This window comes from Malus domestica, chromosome 05 (genome assembly GCF_042453785.1).
Source record: "Malus domestica chromosome 05, GDT2T_hap1".
Classification (NCBI taxonomy): domain Eukaryota; kingdom Viridiplantae; phylum Streptophyta; class Magnoliopsida; order Rosales; family Rosaceae; genus Malus; species Malus domestica.
The window spans coordinates 8890778-8914631 of record NC_091665.1 but is presented as its reverse complement, the minus strand read 5'-3'; the positions used below and the strand labels follow the sequence as shown (position 1 = coordinate 8914631).

Genomic DNA, 23854 nt, shown 5'->3' with positions numbered 1-23854 from the left:
CGAAGCACAATATTATTCTCATGCCACATTAATCTACTAATCTATTCATAATAATAACAATCATATCCAACAACACTCCACAATCACATCAATAAATCAAATCCATGAATTAAAGATGCACAGTATTAACGTCTAACTACGTTAATCAATCATTGAAATAACATATCATTTCACGAATTTAATTAAAGAACTCTACATAAATCCCCACTTAGATTATAAGTAATAACATGCTGAATTCCATTTATATTCACAAGGTCTACTGTGGTTACTCCCATTCACTTGAATCTAGGGTCGTACTAACCTTATGAAAATGAGCAAGAGCAAGGATTCCGGACCACTCAAAGGAATCCAACTAAAATATGGCACCTACCAAAATGTTCCAAGTACAACCAATCCTCATCACTCCTAGTATGCATATGGTCCCCTAACACATATATACCAAGTATGATCGCCCCTAACAATCTCCCAACACGGATATACCAAGCAGGACTGTATCCTATAGCTCTAGGTAGTGATCACCCAACGCGGATAAACCAAGCATGATCACTCCTATAATGCGTATGGTCCCCCAACGCTGATATACCAAGCAGAACCATATGCATAGTCTAATAACATAGGCAATGATCACCCAACATGGATATACCAAGCATGATCAACCCTAATAGTCTCCCAACGCGGATATACCAAGCAGGACTATATCCTATAGCTCTAGGTAGTGATCACCCAGCGCGGATATACCAAGCATGATCACTCCTAGAATGTGTATGGTCCCTCAATGCGGATATACCAAGTAGAACCATATGCATAGACTAATAACATAGGCAGTGATCACCCAATGTGGATATACCAAACAGGACCATCCATGTACCATTGCTACATGGTGCAGTAATTTCAACACACAACCTACCCACAATTCAACCCCTATGAGTTACAACATAGTCACCTACACCATCAACTGCCCATAGCCACCAACTAATATGTCAAACAAGCATATAAGTTCCATAGAATACTTCCAATAGGATTCTAGGATCACATTGTCATAACATTTATTATACTTATCATTCACATTATTAAGAAGATAAATAGACACATATATATCACAATATGATGTTTTATACACAAACTGATGTATATATTATTTGGGATAACTCACTAACCAATATAGGCCCACTAAGCCCTACATGGTCCCTAGTAATATTGATTTTAATATTTAAGATCAACTCGTAACATATTGACCAAAAGTCAAGTCTCTGTCAAATGCGGGGTCCACAACCCTATACAAGTCAATCTGGAACATCCGCACTTAGATTTTCGATCCATAACTTCCCAAGGGTCTCATTAATCTTCTAGAATAATATTCTAAAATTTCAAAACGATCCAACGGTCGAATCTCCTCCAATTGCTAGAATTAGGTTGCTTTGATTTGACTTCTCCGGTGATCCGCTGCTTCCAAGGTTGTTTGGGCTTTGTTCCTGGCCTCAAGGATAGTCTAATGGTGGTGGAGATCGATGTGATTGCATTTGAAAATGCCCGATCGTCGGCGTCGTACCACTGCACCCATAGGTGCGGTTCTTCCTGAACCCGAGCCAAAATTTGTCAATTTTTGGGTGAGATTGGTAGAGGGAAGGTCGTGAAACGTTTTCCAGGTGGTTAGATAACGTGGTTCGCTGAAAAAATCAATGAAAAATCGCCGGAGGTGATGAAGAGGATTGGATCGGGTCAAAAAAGGGAAACGGGCTGAAAGGGGTCCGAGTTCCCCTTATTCTCTCTTCCCTCATTTCCCTCATTTTCCTCCCTTTTTTTCCCTTTCTTTCTGATTGGGCACTCTCCCCCTTCTTCTCTCCCGTTTCTCTCCTTCTCCCCCTCTTTTCCCTGCCATCTAGCAGCCTCCTGTCTTTTCTCTCCTTTTTTTTTAACAATTAAAATGTCTCTAATTCCTTCGTTTCAATTCCGATTCGCGAACGGTTTTCACCTACGCTCTCGTAGGGTCGAGCTCAATCCAATTATACTTAGTGTGACCTGTAAGTCCACGAATTTTTAATGGTTACTAATCAAAATTCAGACTTCGTAATTAGTTTAATTAAAATCTAAATTTAATATAAATTCCCAAAAACAATATAAAATCTCCTTAATACAAATATGTAGTTTGCAATAGTGAAATCCAAGAACAGGATTTCACAGTTGACTTTCATTGACCATCGTGCTGTGACACGTTGACTCATTCTTTTAGTATATTATGGTGGTATTTGTCACTACAAACGTGTGGGCGCAAGCAGAATCGAATTTGGAGTTACGATGAACATTTTACAGAATTACGAAGTCGAAGGGCAAAGTAGTCAATTCATTATTCTAGATATTATGGTTCGATATTTGTATTATTTTAATAATTTTTTTGGTGGATTTTTGTGGCCCGTGGGGCCCGCATCCCACTTCCCCTTCTTCCCCGTGTCTCTCTCTCCCCCAGTACTCGCGGACTCTCTCGAACTCTCTTCCCTCACTATCTTTCTCACTCTCTCGAGCTTCTTCTTCTTCCTTGTCGAGATGAAGCCCAAAAAACCACCAACTCGCCATCCTCTCTGGCGAGCACCGCAAACCACCACCACCATATGTGGGCCTTCTCTCTCCCTCTCGTGACTCTCATTCTCTCCCTTAGCTCTCTCTTTCTCTCTTCAGTCCCAAACTCTCTCTTTCCTCTGTAAATCCGAGGAGACCACACCGTCATAGCCAATTTTCCATGGCAGAAAGAAAACCATGTCACCAAGCATCAACCCTCTCCTGTATCCTCGGAACTTGAATGTAGACCCCCATAAGGTATAAAGGACTGGTTAAAACAAGAACATGGATGCCCATAAGGTATAAAGGACTGGTTAAAACAAGAAGAGTAGACGGGGAAAGAGGTAGCAAAAGGAACGAAAGGAGGAAATAGAAAGAAAAAGGCCAGATCTTCCACCGACCACGGCCACGGCGAGGGCCGGCGACGACGAAATGAACAGGTTGGAAGCAACTCACACTAATGGTGGGAATGACTCTCAAGAATAGTGAAAGCCTCTCACACTCGGAGATGAAAGTTTTTACAGATACTACTATTTTGCTCTATGATAACGGCTAATTTAGTCACCAACATTCTCATCATTTGTAATTACTAGATTCTTTCTTTCGTTTTTTTTTCGTCGAAAAGGAGCAATTCGTGTTCGAAATGAAACTGGCAACAGCTTATTACCCAAGTCCCAAATCCTCACTACGGTTGAAATGAGCGTTTTGCTTATGATAATGAGACAGTTGAAAAGAAGCTGTTAAATCTTTCGAGTGTACATTGTACAGAAACCATCTGCAACACTATTAAACATATGATACAAGAGAATACATTTTACAAGCTGACCTCCAAGGTTAAAAAATGGGGGAACTATAAACCAAGTAAAGAAACAAAACCATCAGAAACCTCTACCTTTTTCCCTTGGTTGTCCGTAAGTGCTCAACCAAAATCTCCGATCTAGGGCAAAGTGCCCATGAACTTAGAAAGCAATACAAAACAAGAAAGAAAGTCTAGATGCATTCCTCAAATGCGGAGGTAGCCCCTTCTTTCTTGAACTCCAATTCCATGGGTTCTCTTTAGGAATGACTTCCTATTGAGGGACCAGCTCCTCTTCATGACCCTGCTTCTGTGCCAAGCAGCTATTCGGGTATAAAGAACAGGAAAGCTGAAGCAGAGAAGTGCCAAAAGAAGCATAGCTACACAGAGTAACATGACATTACGGAAACCATCTTTCAACGTTGGGTCTTTTTGTCCTGTCCATGGAACTCCCCCCACATTCATGCCGAACACTGCAAGGGATACAAGGGTTTGTTGTCAAATGCTTCGTGCTCACAGTGGAACATATAAGGATGCCTCACAAATACCTGCACATGAAAATTTAAGCTAACAAACAACTTTACCTCCAGTAATGATGGATAAAGGAAGGAATATTATAGAGAGGAAAGAGAGATAATACAGTTTCCTGTTTATCTGCTCAGCTTGCCAGCTGTCTAGACCAGCCTGTATTGCCGTGACACGATTTGCTATAAAGCCTACATTCTCCTTTAGCCTCCTCAACCGTCCGATCAGCTCTTCAAGTGAGGCAATATCTTCACTCGAAAACCATTGCTTTGAGGAACATCTTTCTTTGACACGAGGAAAAACTTGCTCCCCATGAGCAATCTCCTGAGGTCAGTAAAATTAAAAGGACAATCAAGAAAGTTTATCCCACATGGTCATTCCTAGAATGAGAATTTACATCAGTTAGGAGTTACATTTTCTACCCCGTTCACATTCTTCTAAACAATCAAGGAGCATGTATGATATGACACATGTCTACAAACTACGATGTTTATGTGCTATTAGGCCCAGTCTCCAAAATTGCTGGTGGAAAAACAATCAAACAACAACAACAAAAAAGCCTTATCCCACTAAGCAAGGTCGGTTGTATGAATCCTAGAACGCCACTGCACTCGGTTTTGTGCAATTAAGTATTTTAAACTCATGGAACTGGCTCCAGTGAAAGAACGGAAGAGCAATATACAGTCACCCTCGTCCTAATAAGCAACCCAACGGAAGCAACCAAAATATTCCTTGGTGAATAGGGCGAAAACTCAAACCACGCACATACATACTTTAGAAAAAGGAAAAGCCAACAGACATAAAACAGGTGCTATTGCAGCAACACCTCTCGCTTTGTCAGTATACTACGAAGAATGGCATGGATTGGTAGGAAATACCATTCCGGCACAATATGAGGCGGGGTGGGCATCGGATTAGCAAGTTTATAATTGTCGGGATGCTCCAAAACATTAGGAGCATAAAACATCCAAATGGAAGAAGTTTGTAGTGTGCTAGTTTCTTTGATTGGGTTGTTTGCCATCGTAAAGGAGAAATAACCTCTCAAAATATGCAGTAATGCTTTACTTGGTTCCTCTTTGTTCCACATATTAAGAAAATGATGGACTGACAAACTACCTGTAGGAGCCGCTGCAGATTTAGATGCATTTTGGGAAATCTCCTGTCATCCAGCATTTGTTTCTTTAAAGCAAACCCACCTGTTACAAATCAGAACACCAATGCATATTATTTGATCAAATAAAGTTCTAAATATACATAGAAGACTTTAGAAGTCTGCCTCTTTAATATAATTTTATTATTTTATTATAGTGCTAACTATGTACATTATTTGAAGGATATGCATGGTACTACATGCCGGTGGAATTTGGATTCGATCATAAACTCATCGTTGACATGCATGGCACTTATAAACATCATGCCAGATTGATATACTACAGAAATGGGATGATATATAACTGACCTGTTGGGTTTTTCCAGCCCATGATGAGTTGTCCTAAGTCCATTAGGAATTATAGTCTTGGAGGATTAAATTGTTTACCTAATTGAAGTTGTTTTCCAATTGGAGTTGTTTTCGATTGAAGTTGTTTAGCCAGTTTAAATTGTTTACCCAGTTGAAGCTGCTTTCCAAGTGGAGTTGGTTTCTCAATTGGATAAGGATTCATAACCAGATTCCAACTAGGATTAGTAATCCTTATTGAGGATGACCTTTATTATGTCTAAATAAGGGGCTATTGCACTAATTTTACATTAGGAGCAAAATCGTTTGTTGTATACCACTCAAGGAGTTGTGAGAGAAGGGCAAAGTGTGTGTGAGAGAAAATAAAAGAAATCAAGAGTGTATTTCTTGTTCTTGTTCTTGTTCTTTCAAGTCTTAATCCTATTCCGTTGTACTCATTATTGATATGGTGAAGATTGTTGTTGCTGCTCTGTGGAAGTAGGCACATATAGCCGAACCATGCTAATTCTTAGAGTTATTTATCTTGGTTATTTTTGTTTGAAGATTTCTGAGTTTGTTCGTTTTCCTATTCTTAAACGCGATATTCACAACACGACCCTTTTTGTTGTTTTTCTTTTATGAAATGTATGAATAATGTATGAATCTATGATACATCCTAATCAGTCATTTTTAAGCAACTACATTTAACAGATAAAAAAACAAAGGATAGAATTGTTAGTTATTGTATATGGAATTTCACCAATTCCTAATGTCCATTCTCTTTTTAACCTTTCCTCAGTGGTTTGTTACACGAAGTCAAAGTCCTAATTACAAATGGGAGACAATACAATTACTGAAAACGTCAGCAGTTTAAAATGGTGTCTAAGGAATATATATCTTAGCAGTTCAAGATTGCATCAGTTAACTAAAAGGACAACGAAGTACGTCCCACCAGTTACTGAAGGTATCCCAAATCAACTGAAATTAGAATTGCTTATAACAGAGAACAGCACTACCGATTAGAAATATGAGGAATGAAATATGAAACTAGTAAGTTTTATAACATTTTCTGCACACTGGATGAGAAATTAGAAATTGAATAGAATCATTTTTTTTTTGGTTACAAAATTGACTAGAAATTTGTTAGAAAAACAACATATGCTGGGATAAACAATGAATAGACAGAAGAATGCGTTAAAATGAAATCTATTGGAGGTGCTTAAACGTAGTAGATGAAACTCACCTTTATCCATCTGAAGCTCAACGGAATCCAACTCTATCTCAAGTTTAGTCACAACATCTTGGAGGTGATCCACATGCGTGTCAACAATATGAACTACAAGATTTGAGACAGATTTTGGCACAGGATTATCGGCTTCCTCAGAGTGATTCATTGTCAATAAGAACTCAAGAACATGCTCCCCTATGACAATCCCGCTCCTTTCCCTCTGCTCTCCTCTATGATACGAGGGACTCTCCACACTAGGAATCTCCGAGAGAAGAGATTGACCCACCGGTGAGAAACCCAATCTGGGAACGCGGCCCAAACTCACAGTGATCACTGAATTCTCAGTAATTCTTGCGGCAATTCTAAATGTGAAATCACTAGAGGGAGGGCCGGGAGAGTTGACTCTGAAGACTAGAGCCCCATCAACATACCCACAAAATGGTCCATTGCTGACAAGAGAGAGAATATCCTGGAGTTTCAAAGGCGGGCAAAGAACGCCAATGAGGTCTTGGGCAGACTGACAAAGCTTCTGATGTCCTTTTGGAAGTTCAACATGGTACCAACAGAACTCATTGCCTCTACCTTCTGTCAGATCCCATTCCTTATTGTAAAACTTTCCAGAACCATCAAAGATATAGGCTTTCTTTCTCACCATCCCCCCACAATGACTCCGGTAGGAGTGGGGCTCCCGGAGAGGAGCCTCCGCAGAGGGCTCTCTGTCCATTTCCTCCGCCTCTCCGTTGGTGACGGGTTCCTCTTCAGGTAGCTCCATAATTGTATAGCTTTTATAATATAATCAACCCAATACTATCAATACAAGTCCACAATTATATCAAAGTAAATTATAGGCAGATAAATCCTGAATCCACCTTCCCACCAATCATATAAAACCTCTAATCAATCATTTTTCAGGTCCAACAAAACATTGCAGGCTTCCAATTACATTACAAATGGCAAAGATGGTGCAAGTCAAATCAATACAGGAAAGGCTCTTTAGATCCAACAGCGCCAGAAATCAATATTACTAATCAAGCTTGAACAGCCCACATATTCAAATCATCCCCAAATCATCAATCCCTGAAAACACACGACAACTATTATTCAAGTCACCCCAAACAATATAAACAAACAACCCAGATGGAAAATTGGGGAAATGAATAATCTTTTTACCTCATGGGATGCTAGCAATCCAGCACCGCACCAAATGAGAGGCAGCAGAATCCATTAAAAAGCGGCAGAATACAGAAAACCCCAGAAAGTTTTAGAGCAGCCACACGCTGTTGAACAATTCCAAATGAAGATTGTGACGTATTGGCAGCTTGTTTATGGACCCTTTTTGTTTTATCAAGACTGACTCGTGAGATTATGGGATGTTTTGGGAGATAAAATGGCGGAAAGAACAAGAAAGATGACACAACACACGTTCTGCACATAACGTATAGTTTCCGGGAAAGTTCCGCCTCTCCAACTGAAAAACTACCTTCAAACAAGGAATAAATATTTATCTACATATACTAGCATATGGGCTATGAGAAAATTTTTTATTTTTGTTTTTGAAATAGAATGAGAGAGGAAGAGAGTAATAGAGACTGCGAGAGTGAGAAGTTTTTTTTATATTTTTTTTTATGAATTACAGCAAAATTTGGTTGTGTGAAATTACATTTCTGCTTCATATTTCTTATTCATGTTCTGTTTTAATTACATAGTTAAACTAGTAATTTCATATGATTTTGGTTGCTAATGAATGTTTTATTAATTAGAAGAGATTTATATAATAAACAAAAGAAAAGAAAAAAATAGCAAAAGGGTAAAACATGGTCAAATTTGAGAAATATTTCGCATTTTTGTTTTAAGTTGAGATTAGGAAACCCACATTGATGAACGAGGGATTTTGCATGATCTTTTTTTAGTGTAATTTATCTACCATTTCAGGTACAATATATTCAATTTATTTTTTTAAAAAGTATTATATATTAATCAAATCACTTATTACTATTATATTTATGTTGTTCAAGTATTATTTAATTATTCATATAATTGATTCCAATTGTATTTGTTTGATCGTGGAGATAAACACGGAAAGATGGATTTGTTGTATAGATTCTGTGAGGTGAAAGAGTGAAAAGAGGGATTCACCAAATTACCAACGTTTTATTTCTTGTTAATTTTTTCCTCTTTATTTGGCTACATTTTATCCCTTGGCTATGAAGCCATATCCCATATATAGTGGCGAAGCCAAAATTTTCAAATCATGCGTTAGGATTCTGACCAAAAAAGAATTTCATTGGACCATTTTGTCAAGCACCTAGTGGGCACATATCAATTGCTATCGACATTTGCTGAAAATTTAGGTCAATGTACGGCGACTACTACTCTGATCTATACAAGTTTGTTGACGGTAGCAGCAGAAATTGTAGAGTAATGGTTATGACTGTCAAGACTTGTAAACTGAGGCATTTTATCGAGCACTTGGTGCACATAATAGGGTTGCACACAAAAATAAAAGAAAGACAAAGATGATAGAAGAAAATAAAATTAGAAGAATGAGAAAGTTGTAATTTAGTTTGTCATAACTGTTTACAAGGGTCAAATACAAATACAAAAATAAATATACATAGGAACTAAAAAGTTGAGGTCATGGGCAACCAATGACCCAATGCTAGTTCAGTTACTGCCCATACCTTTACAAATTGTTATTATCATTCTAAAAAAGTCGTTATATGTTATTGTATAAAATACATAAATAAAAAAAAAAAGCAATTTCTAACATATATGAATATGTAATTTCTTAAAACTAGCACATGTAATTATATGTAAAAATTGTTTGTCTCACGCTCTTTTGATTGAGTGCAAGTAAAATCGGAGGCATCCACTAAGGTAAATATGTCATACACATGGATTCATATAGTTTAAGTTTGTGTTTAGAATTATTTGTTTTTAATGAGCTGCTTTCGTTTTGGGTTTACTAATTATTATTTTTAATAGGTTGTTTTGGTTATTTGAGTTTGACTTAACAGTCCATTTTTACTTGATTGGCGTGGTTGCTTGGTAAATATAGTTACTTAATTAGGCTTTATTTAGTTAATGCTTTGAACTAGGGATGGACAAAATACCTACGGATATAGGTAACCGCGGTTATTCGCTTATTTAAACTTAACGGTTACGATTATGGATATAACTGTTTATTTGTAAAATATAAATAGGCGAACATGGGTATACTCACGAAGACAAACGGGTGCCCATTTAACCATTTATATTATCTGTAAATTTTAAAAACAAAAATTGAAAATTTGAGGAGCGACTCGTTGTCGGATGAGAGAATACTAAAAATTCAAATTCATAATCTTACCAGATGCATGAGGAAGAGGAAGAATTGAGAAAAAAAATTGCTTTTGTCATTGCGAATTTCTAATTGTTTGGACCTGGAAATTTTGAAAGTGGGTGGAGTTAGCTCATCGTAAACTAATAGTCCTTGTGTTGTCACTCAGTGATCTGATAGTATTTCTCTTCACTTGAAAGTGAGAGGTCTTAGGTTCGAATCTCTTAGATAACAAATTCAATACCAAATTAGGCTATCCATTGTGTGGTTTAGCCGAACTCCCTCTTCCCTTATTGTAAAAATATCGATGTACTCCAAAAAAAAAAAAATAGTCCTTCTGTTTGGATTTTCCACTTTCAGACTATGGTTTCTTTCTTGCATATATTTTTTCTGTAGCCACCAAAGTTGGGATTAGGATTTGCAATGTTAAACTTAAAAGTGAAGCCAGAATGATCTGCCTTGCCATTGGTTTATATCAAAAAAGGATTGGTCTTTCTTGTTGATCTGCAGCTACGGGTTGAGTTTCACAACGAGTTTAGCTATTTCGTGATACTTAGAAAATATTTTATGTTACCTTCATTGTTAATAGCTAAAAATATTGTTCATTTACAATTATATAAATTTCTAGAGTGATGTGAGGGCTTAAAGGATTAGAATAGAGAAATGCATGTTAAATGTACTTATAACATTAACAGCGTTCAATTATCAGAAAGAAAATGATGACAATTCGTTTTTTAACTTTCAACTTGTTCAAGAAAAAGAAAACGGGCAAAAAAAGGGTAAACGATTATGTGGGTAAGAACTCAAACAATTATAGATAAATAACCGCAGTTACTCGCCCACCATAATCGTTGCACATCCTTACTTCGAGCTCAAATGGTAACAAAACCTAGCAGATATATCATCCACTATTATATGAATATTTTGTAGATTGGTTGTATTGTACTGCACAATGCGCATGAGTATGTGTTTGTACCTAATTTTGCATCATCGGCCCGAGCGATCAAGATCGTAAAATGAGCGGAATTCTAAACTGTTGGATAGAGAGTTTTTAAAATAACTTTGTTATTATGAAAGGATAATATTATGGTTTTTAATCGTAATAATTATTTTTGGTAATGAATATCTTTGACATTTTCTTGTACAAGATAAATGGAATACAAACTATATCTCCAACTCGGAAGCAAGCAGCACAGTTGAAACTGATTTGGGATGTTTGACGTGTGGACGTGTGGATTTGATCAGTTCAGTTTGGTTGACAGATTCACGTGGCATGTTATAATCATTATCATTTTAGTGAATGTTGTTTGTTTGCTCAAAGTCACTTGGAAGCTGTTGATAGGATTGGATTTATAAACGGCGATGTGATCGTGGAATTGCAATTAAGTCGCAATTGGTTTGCATGGGTATATCTGGACAAAAGGGGGCCTTTTGTTTGGAATATAAGGCATTACTTATGGCCATGGAGGATTATTGTACTTACAGTGGAAGATTATCTCAAAGAAATAATTTCAAGTGCATGAAGATAGCAAGTTTCTGCATTATGACATCTCACTCCTAGAAGATTGGCTTTCACTGTGGTGCACGTTTCTGCATTATGACATAGCCATCCACAACTGTGAAACAACTTTGCTAATGCAGTTGTAATCTGTTGCAGAATTTGAAGAGATGTTAATAGCATAATCAAAATAGTGAGCTTTTCTTACTATTTATTTTTGGGGTTTTTTGTCCTTTGGAATGAATATGGTATGCAAATAATATGTTAACAGTCTTTAGGAGATACCCTAATTTGATTGCTTTGTTGGTACTTCATTGTTCTGAGGTGGAGGCCCAGGCAGAGTTTGAATATGTGGCTGGCTTAGCTGCAGATGGATGGGTGCATGCAAATCATATGCATTACTGATGCTATATGGAGGCTGGGAAGTTTTGTTTCCTCCAATCATATCCCTTGCTTCATAAACCTGAGATTAAAATATTCTGTGTTAGTGTTTGCCAGAGAAGACATCTTCACATTCGCTGATGAGTATAATTAACATAATGGCTTTATGTTTTAAGCTCATTTGGTTCCTCTCACTTTCCCTTTACCATTTCCTCTCTCCACCCCTTTGATGAATTATAATGTGTTAAATAGCAGAGCTTAATGTATAAACAATACCTTCTTTTGCAGTTCCTCATTCTCTTTACCTTTGAGGTCTAGCTTCTTATAGAGTTCTATATTCTCTTGATGTATGAAATTTGTCTAAAAATAAAGTAAAAAACAACATTAATAAGTATCAATTAACCCCCAATAAAATGAATTAACATTAATCAACTGGGAAAAATCTCAGCCAGTTTACCTTCTGGTTCAATTCTTTTATTTCATCATCAAATATCTGGTTCTGCATAATAGAAAGAAAAAAAAACCAAAATGAGTGCCATGCATGTGCTATATAAAGAAGGGAGCATGAAATTATTAACTAAGACTATAATCAGGGCTAAGGCTTTTGATACCTTTTTTGTCCGGACACCTTTCAAACTCATCTCCAGCTGGCTTTCCAAATTCTGTAGATCTTTGGCACTCAAACCAGAAAGTTCTTCCCCCATTAACTGCCTGCATAATTTACAGAAGGTGTGGGGGTATACTCTAATTGTTCTCACAAACTAATTCATATTTACTAAATGTTACTTTGTGGTGTATGAGATACCATGTTTTCCCCAATAAATCACTATCTCACATTTCATGGGAAAACCTCAAGTGTTTTAGCAATATTTAAGTAATAGTATCAGGATATTGTGAAGAGATTTTGCATTTTAGTTGGTTTAAAACTTGGTCTCTGGCAAAATCGCTTAAGGAGGAAGCATAGGGAACACCCAGATCATTTAGGAGTAGGACAATGTGTTGTTAGGCTTCATTGGGGACCTCAGTTATTGGGTTGGTATTTGGATGAACCGTGATTAGTTTGATACCTTTTGAATAAGCAACATGAAATATGCATTGTTATGTTTTGGTACTTGAATCAAATTGTTAGGCTATGTTGAAGATTCAATATAAAGCAATTATTGTACCTGTGACATTCTTCCAAGTACCGCAATTGTTGCCTCAAGCTTGCTACCTCCCTTTGCCAAAACTATTAAGTACAAATACAATAAATGTTGTCATGCATGAAATATGGACTCACTAAATGAGCATTTATTGGAGCAATAGAAAATGTTAGCCATTGTAAAAGCACACATCAGGAATCTGAATCATGCGTATTTTATTTTATCCGTAATATTTTTAGGAATGAGAAATTAGGTTCCGATCTCTTTTTTTGCTACTCCATTTATTAAAACCTTATTATTTTTCAATTTTTGATCAAGGTCCTTAGGTTTTAATAAACATCATTAATTATTTCAATAATAAAATATTTTTTTATTTCTAAATATATTCATTTAGTGTTAAAAATGTTACATTTGATATATTTCTATTTATGGCTAATTTTTTATTATATATTTTTATTTTTAGTTTGTACCCATTTTTAATTTGCAACCCTTTTTTAATTTGTACCAATTTTCTTTTCAATTTTAATTTGTACCCATATATTAATTTCTTTTTGTGCCCAATTTTTTTAAAGTTTTATTGTATTTGTACCCATATTTTTTAATTTATTTGTACCCATTTTTAATTTTGCTAAATGTACCCTTACTATATGTATTTATTTTATGTCTTAAAATATATAAGTAGTTATTTTTTAAATATGTTAATAATTTTCTGGGTACAATATTTTCTTGCTATAATTTTATGAAGAACAATATTACTGTAATATTTATTTTTAAGTATTTATTATATTTTAAAAATATTATTTGACTTTGTTTAAATTTCATAATTTGTGGGACATTAAATGCATAAATACATGAGTTAAATTTCTTAAACAATGTTAATGACCTCGATCAAAATATTTAAATAAACAAAATTTTAGTCTAACAGTTAGGTTGATTAGGAACTAGAACTAAAATGACCCTTTTAGGAAATATATCTCCTTGCATGTTTACACAGACATGCGCTTGATCAAATGCTTTCACACACACACACAAACAAAAACATGCATATAGACAGATTGGATTAATTCTCAAAGTTCTCTAGCTTATGGCCATGCAAGTGTATCCCATATAGGCAGATATGAATTGTTTTTGGGGCCATGCAAGTGTATCCCATATATGCGCTCTTACTTTTATCATTCGTGAGTATTATTATCCCTTGTTTGATACCAAACGTGCATCTTATGTCTGCTCTGAAGGTTGTCTTTTCACTTATTTAAGCTACTCGGTGACTAGTATTGGTACAAAGTTGTCGAGAGCAGGTATCTACGTAATTCTATTGTGAAACAGCAAGAACATTACCGATAATTTACCCTTTATTGAAATTGAAGGATGTGTTACTTGCCATGCATATTATCTTCCCCACTAAAGAAAAATTGACGACAATATTCGCCCTATATTAAGTTGTTCAGAAGTACGGCAAAGTTGTTTGTTGAGTGCATAAAGTTACACTTTTATGCCCTCTTTTACTTATGTTTTTGACTTAAAATCTCTAGGCATTACAAGGTATTTTGTTATTTGTATTATATTTCAGGATGAAAGTAAGGACTTGAAGAAATCATTTTATTTTGAATATCTTAAGAGCCTAGAATGGATAGTTTGAAGCCCAACTCACCCAAGACCGGATCATAGCCCACAAATGACCCAAGATCCGCCAGAAAAGACCCTTGCAGAACAGCCAACTTGCGAGCTTTGCCCCGAAATGCTCAGAACGAATTAGAAAATGGGCGATATATGGTTGGAAAGCCCTGGAAGTCTTCTTTATGATGGTATTTAATCTTGTGATTTGGAGGTTTTGACAAGAAGTTATGACAGAATAAAGATGAGCTGTTCAGATACAAATTTTGATAACAGCTAGTTTTTAGTTACTCCTATACTAAAAGCTGTTTGTAATGAGCTAAATGAGAGTCAATTCAAGGATATAAATGTGTCACATGTTAGAAAAACTCGTAAGCCTTTTAATAGGAGAAAAATACACATAATCAGAAGGAGAAAGAAGAGGAGAAAAAAAAAAACACAAAAAACACAAAATCTGGAGAGAGTAGGAGTCTTCAGCCTTGAGTGGTTTCTAGTTCTAGCTTTCCAAACTTTTTATGTATTTTGTTATGTTTTTAATTTAGTTTATGGATATTTAGGGCTGCTTTGAAGCCCTAGGCATGATTGAATTAATGTTATGATGCAGTTTTAGTTTATCAATTTCATTTGCAAGCTAGAATCAGTTTTCTGTTTCAATCATTTCAAGCAAATATTTTCAAGCTTAGCTACCTTGTTTATGTTTGCTTTTTGTTGAGAATGATACGGATGACTACCATATCTTCTTTCATTCATTAGCAACATGTGGTTAGGTTCAGAACTAATTATGTAAATTAATTCCATGAAGTTCTAGGATAAATGCCATGTTCTAGGGTTCATGTGTCCTTTTCGTTCTTAATGAGTTTCTAGATGCTAAATTTGAGCATATGCCATACTAGGTTGCACCTATAAATATAAGTTTTATGTATATGTCATGCATCTAACATGCAAAGTAAGAGAGGCATACAATCTAGTTATATGCCATGCTAGATATGTGAACATCTTAGTTGTGCATTTGAAAGGGATAAGTTAAAAGATCATATCACTGATTCATGAATGTTCAGGGGAAGGCCTTAGCTCATTTTAAGTCAGATTTATGTCCTAAAAATGTTTCTAATCTATTTCATGTATTAGGTTTATTTTTAGATAGTTCTAATTTTTCCCTTTTCTAATGGTCTTTATTTCTTTTCCAAAATTACTCAAACCCCCCATTTTAAGTCATAGGAGTCTTTAACTAATGCTAATTTGTAAGAGTCAAAGGTTTTACTAAGTTGTTTCTCAGTCCTTGTAGTTTTACACCCTTACTTGTGCCGCTATACTATCCTTATATTTGCACTCGAAAGGAACTTCAACATTGTTTGGTAAACTCTAGTAGCTCCCACATTTTACTGAAACCCTAGGATACAACTATGCCGCCTTTTTCTCTTCATCGTTATTCATGGATTTCACAAGATATGAAAATTGCTTGCCCACGCCATGTGGGTTCAGCTCAAAGATTTTCTTTGTGCACTTGATTCTTCAATTTTTCTTCCCATCACTCGAGGAATTCTCGTGGGAGGTCTTGATTTACATTTCCCAAAACCATATGTTACCAATAACTATGGAAATTGAATTATTCCCTTCCCTCGTAATGCAATCCTGCCCTAAAGTTTTTTCATTACATGGGGCATGTCCGTCCATAATGCTATTTCAAACTATCTAGACTAATCCTATCATGTACTTTTCCATACAGTTAAATTTGCGAATAAGGAAGACTACTTTCTCTCTATTTCTATGTTTGCTTTTCTATAATCTCTCCGAAAGGATGTAATCCAACATTGCTCAGGACGGATTATGGTTGCTAATTAATGTTTGTTACTATACATAAGCAAAACCATAGAGCTACGTAATTAAACAAGTGGTATGCATGCGTATAAACATATATGAAAGTATCATTATCCAAGAAGCTTATTACTTAGTGTTTTGATGAGTAGATTTTATACTATATATTTTCTCCTATTCTTGGTATGTTTTAGTGAGATTTTGATGCTTTGTTATATATTTCAATTATAGTACATGCGAATCAACTTTGAGCAAAAAGTAGTCAAACGATTGAATTTTGGAGTAATTCCAATTGGAGTAGATTTGTGAGTCTTTCACGAAGATTGTATCATAATTCCAGCATTTAATATCAAGCCGTTTGACCGTGGCAAAGAAAAGAAGGCCTAGCGCGTATCTTTTCCAGATTGACATTTTTTGACATTTTAGGTATTTTGAAGGTCAAGATGACATATTTTGAGGAAGGTTTCTTCTGAGGATTTGGTGGGGACATCTTTAGCTTTCAAAAGAGAAATTCTGGGTCCAAATCAGAGTTGATATGGTCGGTCAAAAGTCTGATTTTCTTACAATCCGAATTTGACTTTAAATAGGAAACCTTTTTATTTGCTAGTTTATTATTTTATTATATTTTCTAGTTTTATTCTAAGACCTTTTCTAGGTAGGATTTTATCTTGTAATAATATAAATAACGCTATTTAGCCATTAGTGTTCTCTACGCATTATTCTGGAGAACTCGGTTTGGAAGGCTTTTGACAATTCAAGTTTATTTACAAGGTGTTTTCTTTCCTTTTTCTATTTCAATAAAATTCCTTTTGTTTTATGATTATTTGTAACTAATTTCTTCTTCTAGGGTTAGGCCACGAGCCTTAGCATGGCTATGTAGTCTTTATTTAAATGCTTATGATAATATTCATGCATACTTTGAATTATTAATTACCGTGTTTAAACTGTCTCTATCTTAATGCTTAGCTACTATTAGGATGTTTCGATAAGTAGTTGGATGCAATTCGGTTGGAATATCATCGAGGATTGAGTATTGCTTCTTGTGGTTAATAATTGTAATTTCATTTAGGATGAATATCACATCTTAGGGGTTGCATGGTTTTTCAAAGGGTTTTCACAAAACTTAATGAGTTTTGTATGTTCATATTTGATATGAGTATCACCGACGGATTGCATGTTAGATATACGTTCTTGCTTGAATATCAATAGGAGAATATGCATTAGGAAAACCTAAAGTTGTGTGTGTAATTCATAAGTAATTGACAAAACTACGTAGGACTATTGAGGTGATGGCGGAACCCTAGTGTTTTCTCAATTTGATTTTAAAAAACTATTGAGATTAGTTGGCACTTTTGAAAATATGTTTTGATTTTTAATGTTTTCTATGCTGGCAACTTGAAGGAGAAAGTTTTTGTTTCAAAGTTAATTTTTTGTTTAAGTTACTACTTTGTTAGATTTTATTTTTCTTTTGAGTCTTGATTTGCTTGAGGACAAGTTAAAAGCTAAGTTTGGGGGTACTTGTCGAGTCGATTTTATACTATATATTTCCCCCTATTCTTGTTATGTTTTGGTGAGATTTTGATGCTTTGTTATATATTTCAATTGTAGTACATGCGAATCTACTTTGACCAAAAAATTAGTCAAATAAGGAATTCTAGAGTAGATATGTGAGTCTTTCATGATGATTGTTCCATAATTCCAAAATTTAACTCCAAGCCGTTTGACCGTGGCGAAGAAAAGAAGGCCTAGGGCGCATCTTTCCCATATTGATGTTTTTTTTTTGACATTTTGGGTATTTTGAAGGTCAAGATGGCACATTTTGAGGAAGGTTTCCTCTAAGAATTTGTTGGGAACGTCTTTAGCTTTCAAAAGAGACTTTTTGGGACCAAATCAGAGTTGATGTGATCGGTCAAAAGTTTGATTTTCTCTGCAGTCCGAATTTGACTTTAAATGGAAACCTTTTATTTGCTAGTTTATTTTATTATGTTTCCTAGTTTCATTCTATGACATTTTCTAGGTAGAATTTTATCTTGTAATAACAGTATAACTAAGGGTATCTAAGGGTATTTAGCCATTAGGGTTCTCTACACACTATTTTGGAGAAGTCGGTTTAGAGGGCTTTTGACAATTAAAGTTTATTTACAAAGTGTTTTCTATCATCTTTCTATTTCAATAAAATTCCTTTTATTTTATGATTATTCGTAACTAATTTCTTTTTCTAGGGTTAGGCCACAAGCCTTAGCATGACTATGTAGTCTTTATTTAATTGCTTATGACAATATTCATGCATACTTTAAATTATTAATCACCATGTTTAAACTGTCTCTATATCTTAATGCTTAACTACTATTAGGATGTTTAAATTATTAATTGGATGCAATTTGGTTAGAATATCACCGGAGGATTGAGTATTGCTTCTTGTGGTTAATAATAGTAATTTTACTTAGGATGACTATCATGTCTTAGGGGTTGCATGGCTTTTCAAAGAGTTTTCACAAAACTTAATGAGTCTTGCATGTTCATATTTGATCTGAATATCATAGACGAATTGCGTGTTAAATATAAGTTCTTGCTTGAATATCATGACAAGAATATGCATTAGGAAAACCTAACATTCAAAGTTGCATGCGTAATTCATAAGTAATTGATAAAACTAGGTAGGAAATTGATAAAACTATGTAAGACTGTTAAGGTGACGGCGGAACCCTAGTGTTTTCTCAATTTGATTTTCAAAAACTATTTTCTTTTATGTTTCTTTGCTCTTGCCGGTTTCTTTAATCTTTTTAATTAAATTCATTTTTAATATTTTAGGTCAAAAAATCAAGCTTTTCCAAACTTTGTTTTCAAATAATTAATTAAGACTTGATTTTTACATAAATTATTCATTCAATTCATGCAGAGAACGACATTGCTAGAGTCGACTATACTATGATTACCTTCTCTTGCAAGTATTTTTATGCTATTTTTACAGGTGGTAAAAATCCTATCATATTGGACGGTATCATATATATATAAAATGTCTGTATATAGTATAATTGCAGGTATTCAGCATAAAGAAGACTGGAGCTGTTTTTGTTGAGTGGTTACCTTGAGTTCTGAAGCAGGATTCAGCAGTTGATGGTGCTCCTCTCTCTGTTTGTTGAAACGATCGATAATTGATTTCATGCTGATAAGAAATTCATAGTGTATGGCTATTAGATGCAACAATCAGGTATCTTGTGAAATATTTTTTAGTAAATTCATAGCGTTATGGTTGTTAGTTTATCAAGCATATAGGGGATATACTTGTAATCCTTGTTAACATTTTGTTTTAAACGGGCTTGTGGAAATCTATAAACCCGCTTTTCTACACAGATAATACTGTGGGAGGGGCAAATGCTACAAGCCCCTTTGGATTATTAAACAATCTGGCAATGCTTTTTCATGCTGTTATATATTTTGGTCATTCGGTCATTTTAGTTGCTTAAATGATGATCTCTATTGGCCTTGATTTGCATTCACCTTCATAAATAATTAGTAGCTTTTGGTTTAGAGATATTTTTCTTCCCAAAAATAGAAGAGGCCTCATGTTAGAATCTCCCTCGCACTTGGTTAAAAAGAAAAACAAAAGAAAGGGATGTCTTCCTATATCCTGGGTAGATCCATTAAGGGTGTGGGGAGGGGGGGGGGGTCAGCTGACCTCGAAATTCCGATGAATCTTAATGGACGACTTGGGTGCTACTCTTAGAAGGTTTTAGCTGTCCTTCGTATATGCCCTCCAACTGTTTGTTAAAATGCCTCTAAGAGGAGTTGCCCTTGTCATTAATTTTTTTAATGCTGACCAAAACGACGTCGTTGTTGTATGAAAAAAAAAAAAAAAAAGAAAGACAAGCAACACTTAAAAAAAAGAAAAAAAGAAAAGCAAACCCTGCCCAAACTCAACCAATTTTCAAATCCCAATCCTGCCAAACTCAATCCATAACACCCAAACTTCTACCACCCCACATTGACTTTGATCTATGGGGTTGCTACTGTTTCAGTGGAGAGAGCCTATTTCGCTATAAGTATTGTGAAAAGTCTATTGCGTAACTGATGATAAATCAATGGTTGAGTAATATCGTGGTGGTTTGTATTGAGAGCAATATTTTCTCTTCCATTGATAATGAAGCTATAATGCAGCATTTTCAAAATATGAAAACGTGTCATGGACAATTTGTTAAAAACCCAATCCATAATTATTTGAATAAAAGAAATTTACTGGACTAATAAGATTACAATTCAACCATTAAAAGTGTACAAATCTAACGGTCTCAAAATTTGTCTTTTTTATGTCGCCACAGAACCGCCCCCTATATATATACTTATGCAATTGAGTGAGAACTTGTAGGTAGAGAATTCTAACATCTAAAAACTCCGCCTTCCCCATCATGCATCCTCCTTCGTACGTACCAAGAAAAGAGCATTTCCTAAAGCTCGAGCCTGCATACTATTCCTCAGTTTAGGCCCTAAAGAAATGTGATATTCATAGATGACTTGTTTTTAAATTGTCAAACTAACTACAAACTTCTCATTCAAACTTTGATGAAGTGCAACATGGAGGTGACGCCAGTTGAAGGAGGTACGATCAAGTGAACTTTGTCTAAGAACTTTGTCTTTTTAAGAGCTGTGTCCTCATGTGGACAAACAAAGCAATTGAGGAGGCAACATATATATATATATATATATATATATTAATTAAGACGTCTAAGTAATTAAGGAGAAGCATGCATCTACTTATTTACAAATTCTCATCGTTCATGCCTCAGAAACCCCTCTTCGTTGAACATTACTAAATAATTAAATTCAATGTACTTCTTGTATCATGCATTAGCTCCATTCTGTCTATTTATCACTATATGTAAATAATCAGCTCTTACCTATATATATCATAGTTGAATCCTATATATATATATATATATATATATAGAGCACAATGTGAGAAGCTTTCATATGTTTATTTGTAACTTTTTTTTTTCGTTTGGAAGTTTTTTAAAAGCAATTTCTTATCAGGTATAATGTCTTTCTGAATTTCTATGCATATAGACAAGGAAAGGTTCTACACAATCCATGACCACAAAACAGGAGGCAACCAAATACCCAAATAACATCTTCGGTTAATTCCACAGGCTATATATAGATTCATAAAAATAAAAAAAGTATTTTATGCAATAATAACATCTTCGGGCAAGCAAAAATCTTCACATGAGAACAATGTTTCGCTCCAAAGAAGATTAAAAGGACGCAATAGCTGATATGTGTTGTCTGAATTAGTACAATATAACAAGTCTACCTCAAATATTTTGCTAGAACATGCAGCATATATATTCTGTGTCTATATCGAACAAGTAGCTCTAGTTTCATTGCAAACTCAACCCAACTAAAAGTTCACAGGCAATATACACACATATATAGATAGATTGATTGAGAGAGAGAAAGAGAGAGAGAGAGAGAGAGAGAGAGAGAGAGAGAGAGAGAGATCTAACCTAGTGCTAGCATAATCGTAAAGCCTGCCGGTGCTAGAGAAGACAATCAATCCAACCTCAGCATCACAAAGGATTGATAGCTCCTTAGCCTTCTTAAGCAACCCATTTCTTCTCTTCGAGAAGGTCACTTGCCTGCTCGTCGAATTGTCAATCCTTCTAATCACAATCTTTCCTCTCCCCATACCTTCTTCTCTATTAGATCGGTAGATACATAGAGAAATTAGTTACTCATATTCAAGAAAATTGTCCCATTTGCCTAAATTGGTAATCAAAACCTAAAGCAAACAAGACCAAAAGCATGCCTGAAATAACAGTAATATGAAGCAAAAGGAGATCATCAACTAGAACCAAAAAAATCCAAAAGAACAGAGATCATATTTATCCCAAAAGAGAAGTCTTTTTTCCCTTTCGATTTTTTTCCTCAAAAAAGCAAGGCTTATAATAAACTGTAGAGAGCTTACATGGAAGAAACAAGCTATAGAGAAAACAGTAGCAGATCCCCTATTTCCTTAATTTCCTCAGATGTATGTACCTATATTTATAACTATAAATGCTTTATGGAAAGCCACAGAGTCATTTTCTGTACAAGTGGAAATCCAGTTTATATGACAAAACGTGGTACTGTGGAAGGAAACCGCCAAGTGGTTTAATGGCTTAACCGTGCTACCCACTCGCTAGAGTAGAGACCACTCTACTCGCTTTGTGAGGCCAACATTTCGTCTGTTGAATCAAACAAAAGTCAGTTGACCAGCGTAAGAAATCGGAGGAGGTGCTCACGTTACAAAAGGCAGTTCAGAATGGGCACCTGTAAGAAGAGAGAGAGAGTGTTGGCGAGTATAACGAAGAGCGTGGGGAATTGGGAATCCCCGGACACTCATGACGGAGAAGAAATAGATTTTTCAGTGTGACCTGTACATTAGTTGATACACTATATATTATTAAACAAATGATAAGATATGTGTACTAAAAAGTTAATAACTTAAAAAATAAAATTTTCCATCGTTCCTATTAAAATATGTAGTGTACCATTTATGTTCGATGATTGACACGTTTTGTTTGGGAAACCAAGGGCGCTCTCTTCCATTTTGGGAAGTGAGGTTTGGCTTTCTTTCTCAATCCTCATTGGTCTGCTTTCCGGCAAAAAAAAAAAAGAAAAAAAAAAATTCTCATAAAGAAATTTAAGAAACACAAATAAATATTTTGTGCGAAAATTATTTTGCTAAAATTAATAGGGTAAAGTACAAAAGACTACCTCAACTATTAGTGTTACAACATTTTCATACCTCATCTTTTAAAATTGACAATGTCATACCTCATTTTTAGAATTTGGTCTAATATTATACCTTCCGTTACTTGACCGTTTACTTTTCAGTTAAATGCTGTGGCTTGATTCGAAGCCCACTTTCTATTAAAAAATCATTAAAATATTATTAAAAACTAAAAAAAAATTATTTAATATTTTTTAAATATTAAAATAATAAAGAAAAGTAAAAAAATAAAATAAAAAACAACCCTCAGTTCGTCCCTCCCCCTCCCCTCCTCTCTTCTCCCTAGCTTCATCTTCTTCCCCCTGCAACCCCCAACAAAAAACAATAAAACAAAAAAAAAAAATCCAATTTGTCTTCCCCCCCCCCCACCCCACCCCACTTCTCCCTCCTGCAACCTAGAAAAAAAAAAAAAAATCCAAATCCCGTCGGCGGGAAGATGGGTGCGTGGAGAAGGTGGAGGATGTGGAGAATGGATGAGGTGGTGGATTTGGGATTGGCAGGGGGTTAGGTTTTTTGGTTGGGGGGGGGGGGACGAACTGGGTTCGTTTTGGATTTTTTTTTTCTTTTTCTTCTCCTTCTTCATCTTTCTGGGTTCCCGGGGGGGGGGGGGGGATGAACTGGGTTGGGTTGGGGGTTTTTTTTTTCTTTTTCTTCTTCCTCCTTCTTTCTGGGTTGCAGGGGGTTGGGGGGGGGGGGCGAACTGGGTTGGGTTGCATTTTTTTTCCTCTTCTTCTTCTTCTTCGGGGGGGAGAGAGAGGGGGGGAAGGGATGAACATAGG

General features: G+C 35.4%; 2 protein-coding genes across 2 annotated transcripts; both read right to left on the bottom strand.

Annotated features, from left to right (window-relative positions):
- Positions 1 to 3271: 3271 nt before the first annotated feature.
- Positions 3272 to 8021, bottom strand: LOC103436565 (uncharacterized). The gene is made up of 5 exons (XM_008375003.4): positions 7708 to 8021; positions 6553 to 7614; positions 4991 to 5070; positions 3934 to 4198; positions 3272 to 3822 (listed from the first exon to the last, which is right to left on the bottom strand). Exons 2-5 carry the CDS (start codon positions 7307 to 7309, stop codon positions 3557 to 3559), a joined length of 1368 nt encoding a protein of 455 aa, XP_008373225.1. The 5' UTR covers positions 7310 to 7614; positions 7708 to 8021; the 3' UTR covers positions 3272 to 3556.
- Positions 8022 to 11285: 3264 nt separating this feature from the next.
- On the bottom strand, positions 11286 to 22134 carry LOC103436564 (MADS-box transcription factor 23). Its single transcript, XM_029103632.2, has 8 exons — positions 21808 to 22134; positions 19394 to 19472; positions 12902 to 12963; positions 12347 to 12446; positions 12193 to 12234; positions 12012 to 12095; positions 11640 to 11817; positions 11286 to 11504 (listed from the first exon to the last, which is right to left on the bottom strand). Exons 1-7 carry the CDS (start codon positions 21987 to 21989, stop codon positions 11641 to 11643), a joined length of 726 nt encoding a protein of 241 aa, XP_028959465.2. The 5' UTR covers positions 21990 to 22134; the 3' UTR covers positions 11286 to 11504; position 11640.
- Between the last annotated feature and the right edge of the window lie 1720 nt (positions 22135 to 23854).

Bases quoted from the DNA above. Each gene is read 5' to 3' on its own strand.
- LOC103436565 (XM_008375003.4), bottom strand. From the start codon at position 7,309: ATGGAGCTACCTGAAGAGGAACCCGTCACCAACGGAGAGGCGGAGGAA. The intron at 4,199-4,990 runs GTAGTTTGTCAG...TACTGACCTCAG, and splicing joins ATCTGCAGCGGCTCCTACAG to GAGATTGCTCATGGGGAGCA. The intron at 3,823-3,933 runs GTAAAGTTGTTT...TATCCCTTGCAG, and splicing joins TTTATCCATCATTACTGGAG to TGTTCGGCATGAATGTGGGG.
- LOC103436564 (XM_029103632.2), bottom strand. From the start codon at position 21,989: ATGGGGAGAGGAAAGATTGTGATTAGAAGGATTGACAATTCGACGAGC. The intron at 12,235-12,346 runs GTATCAAAAGCC...TCTATTATGCAG, and splicing joins AAGGTGTCCGGACAAAAAAG to AACCAGATATTTGATGATGA. The intron at 11,818-12,011 runs GTATTGTTTATA...TTTTAATCTCAG, and splicing joins ATGAGGAACTGCAAAAGAAG to GTTTATGAAGCAAGGGATAT.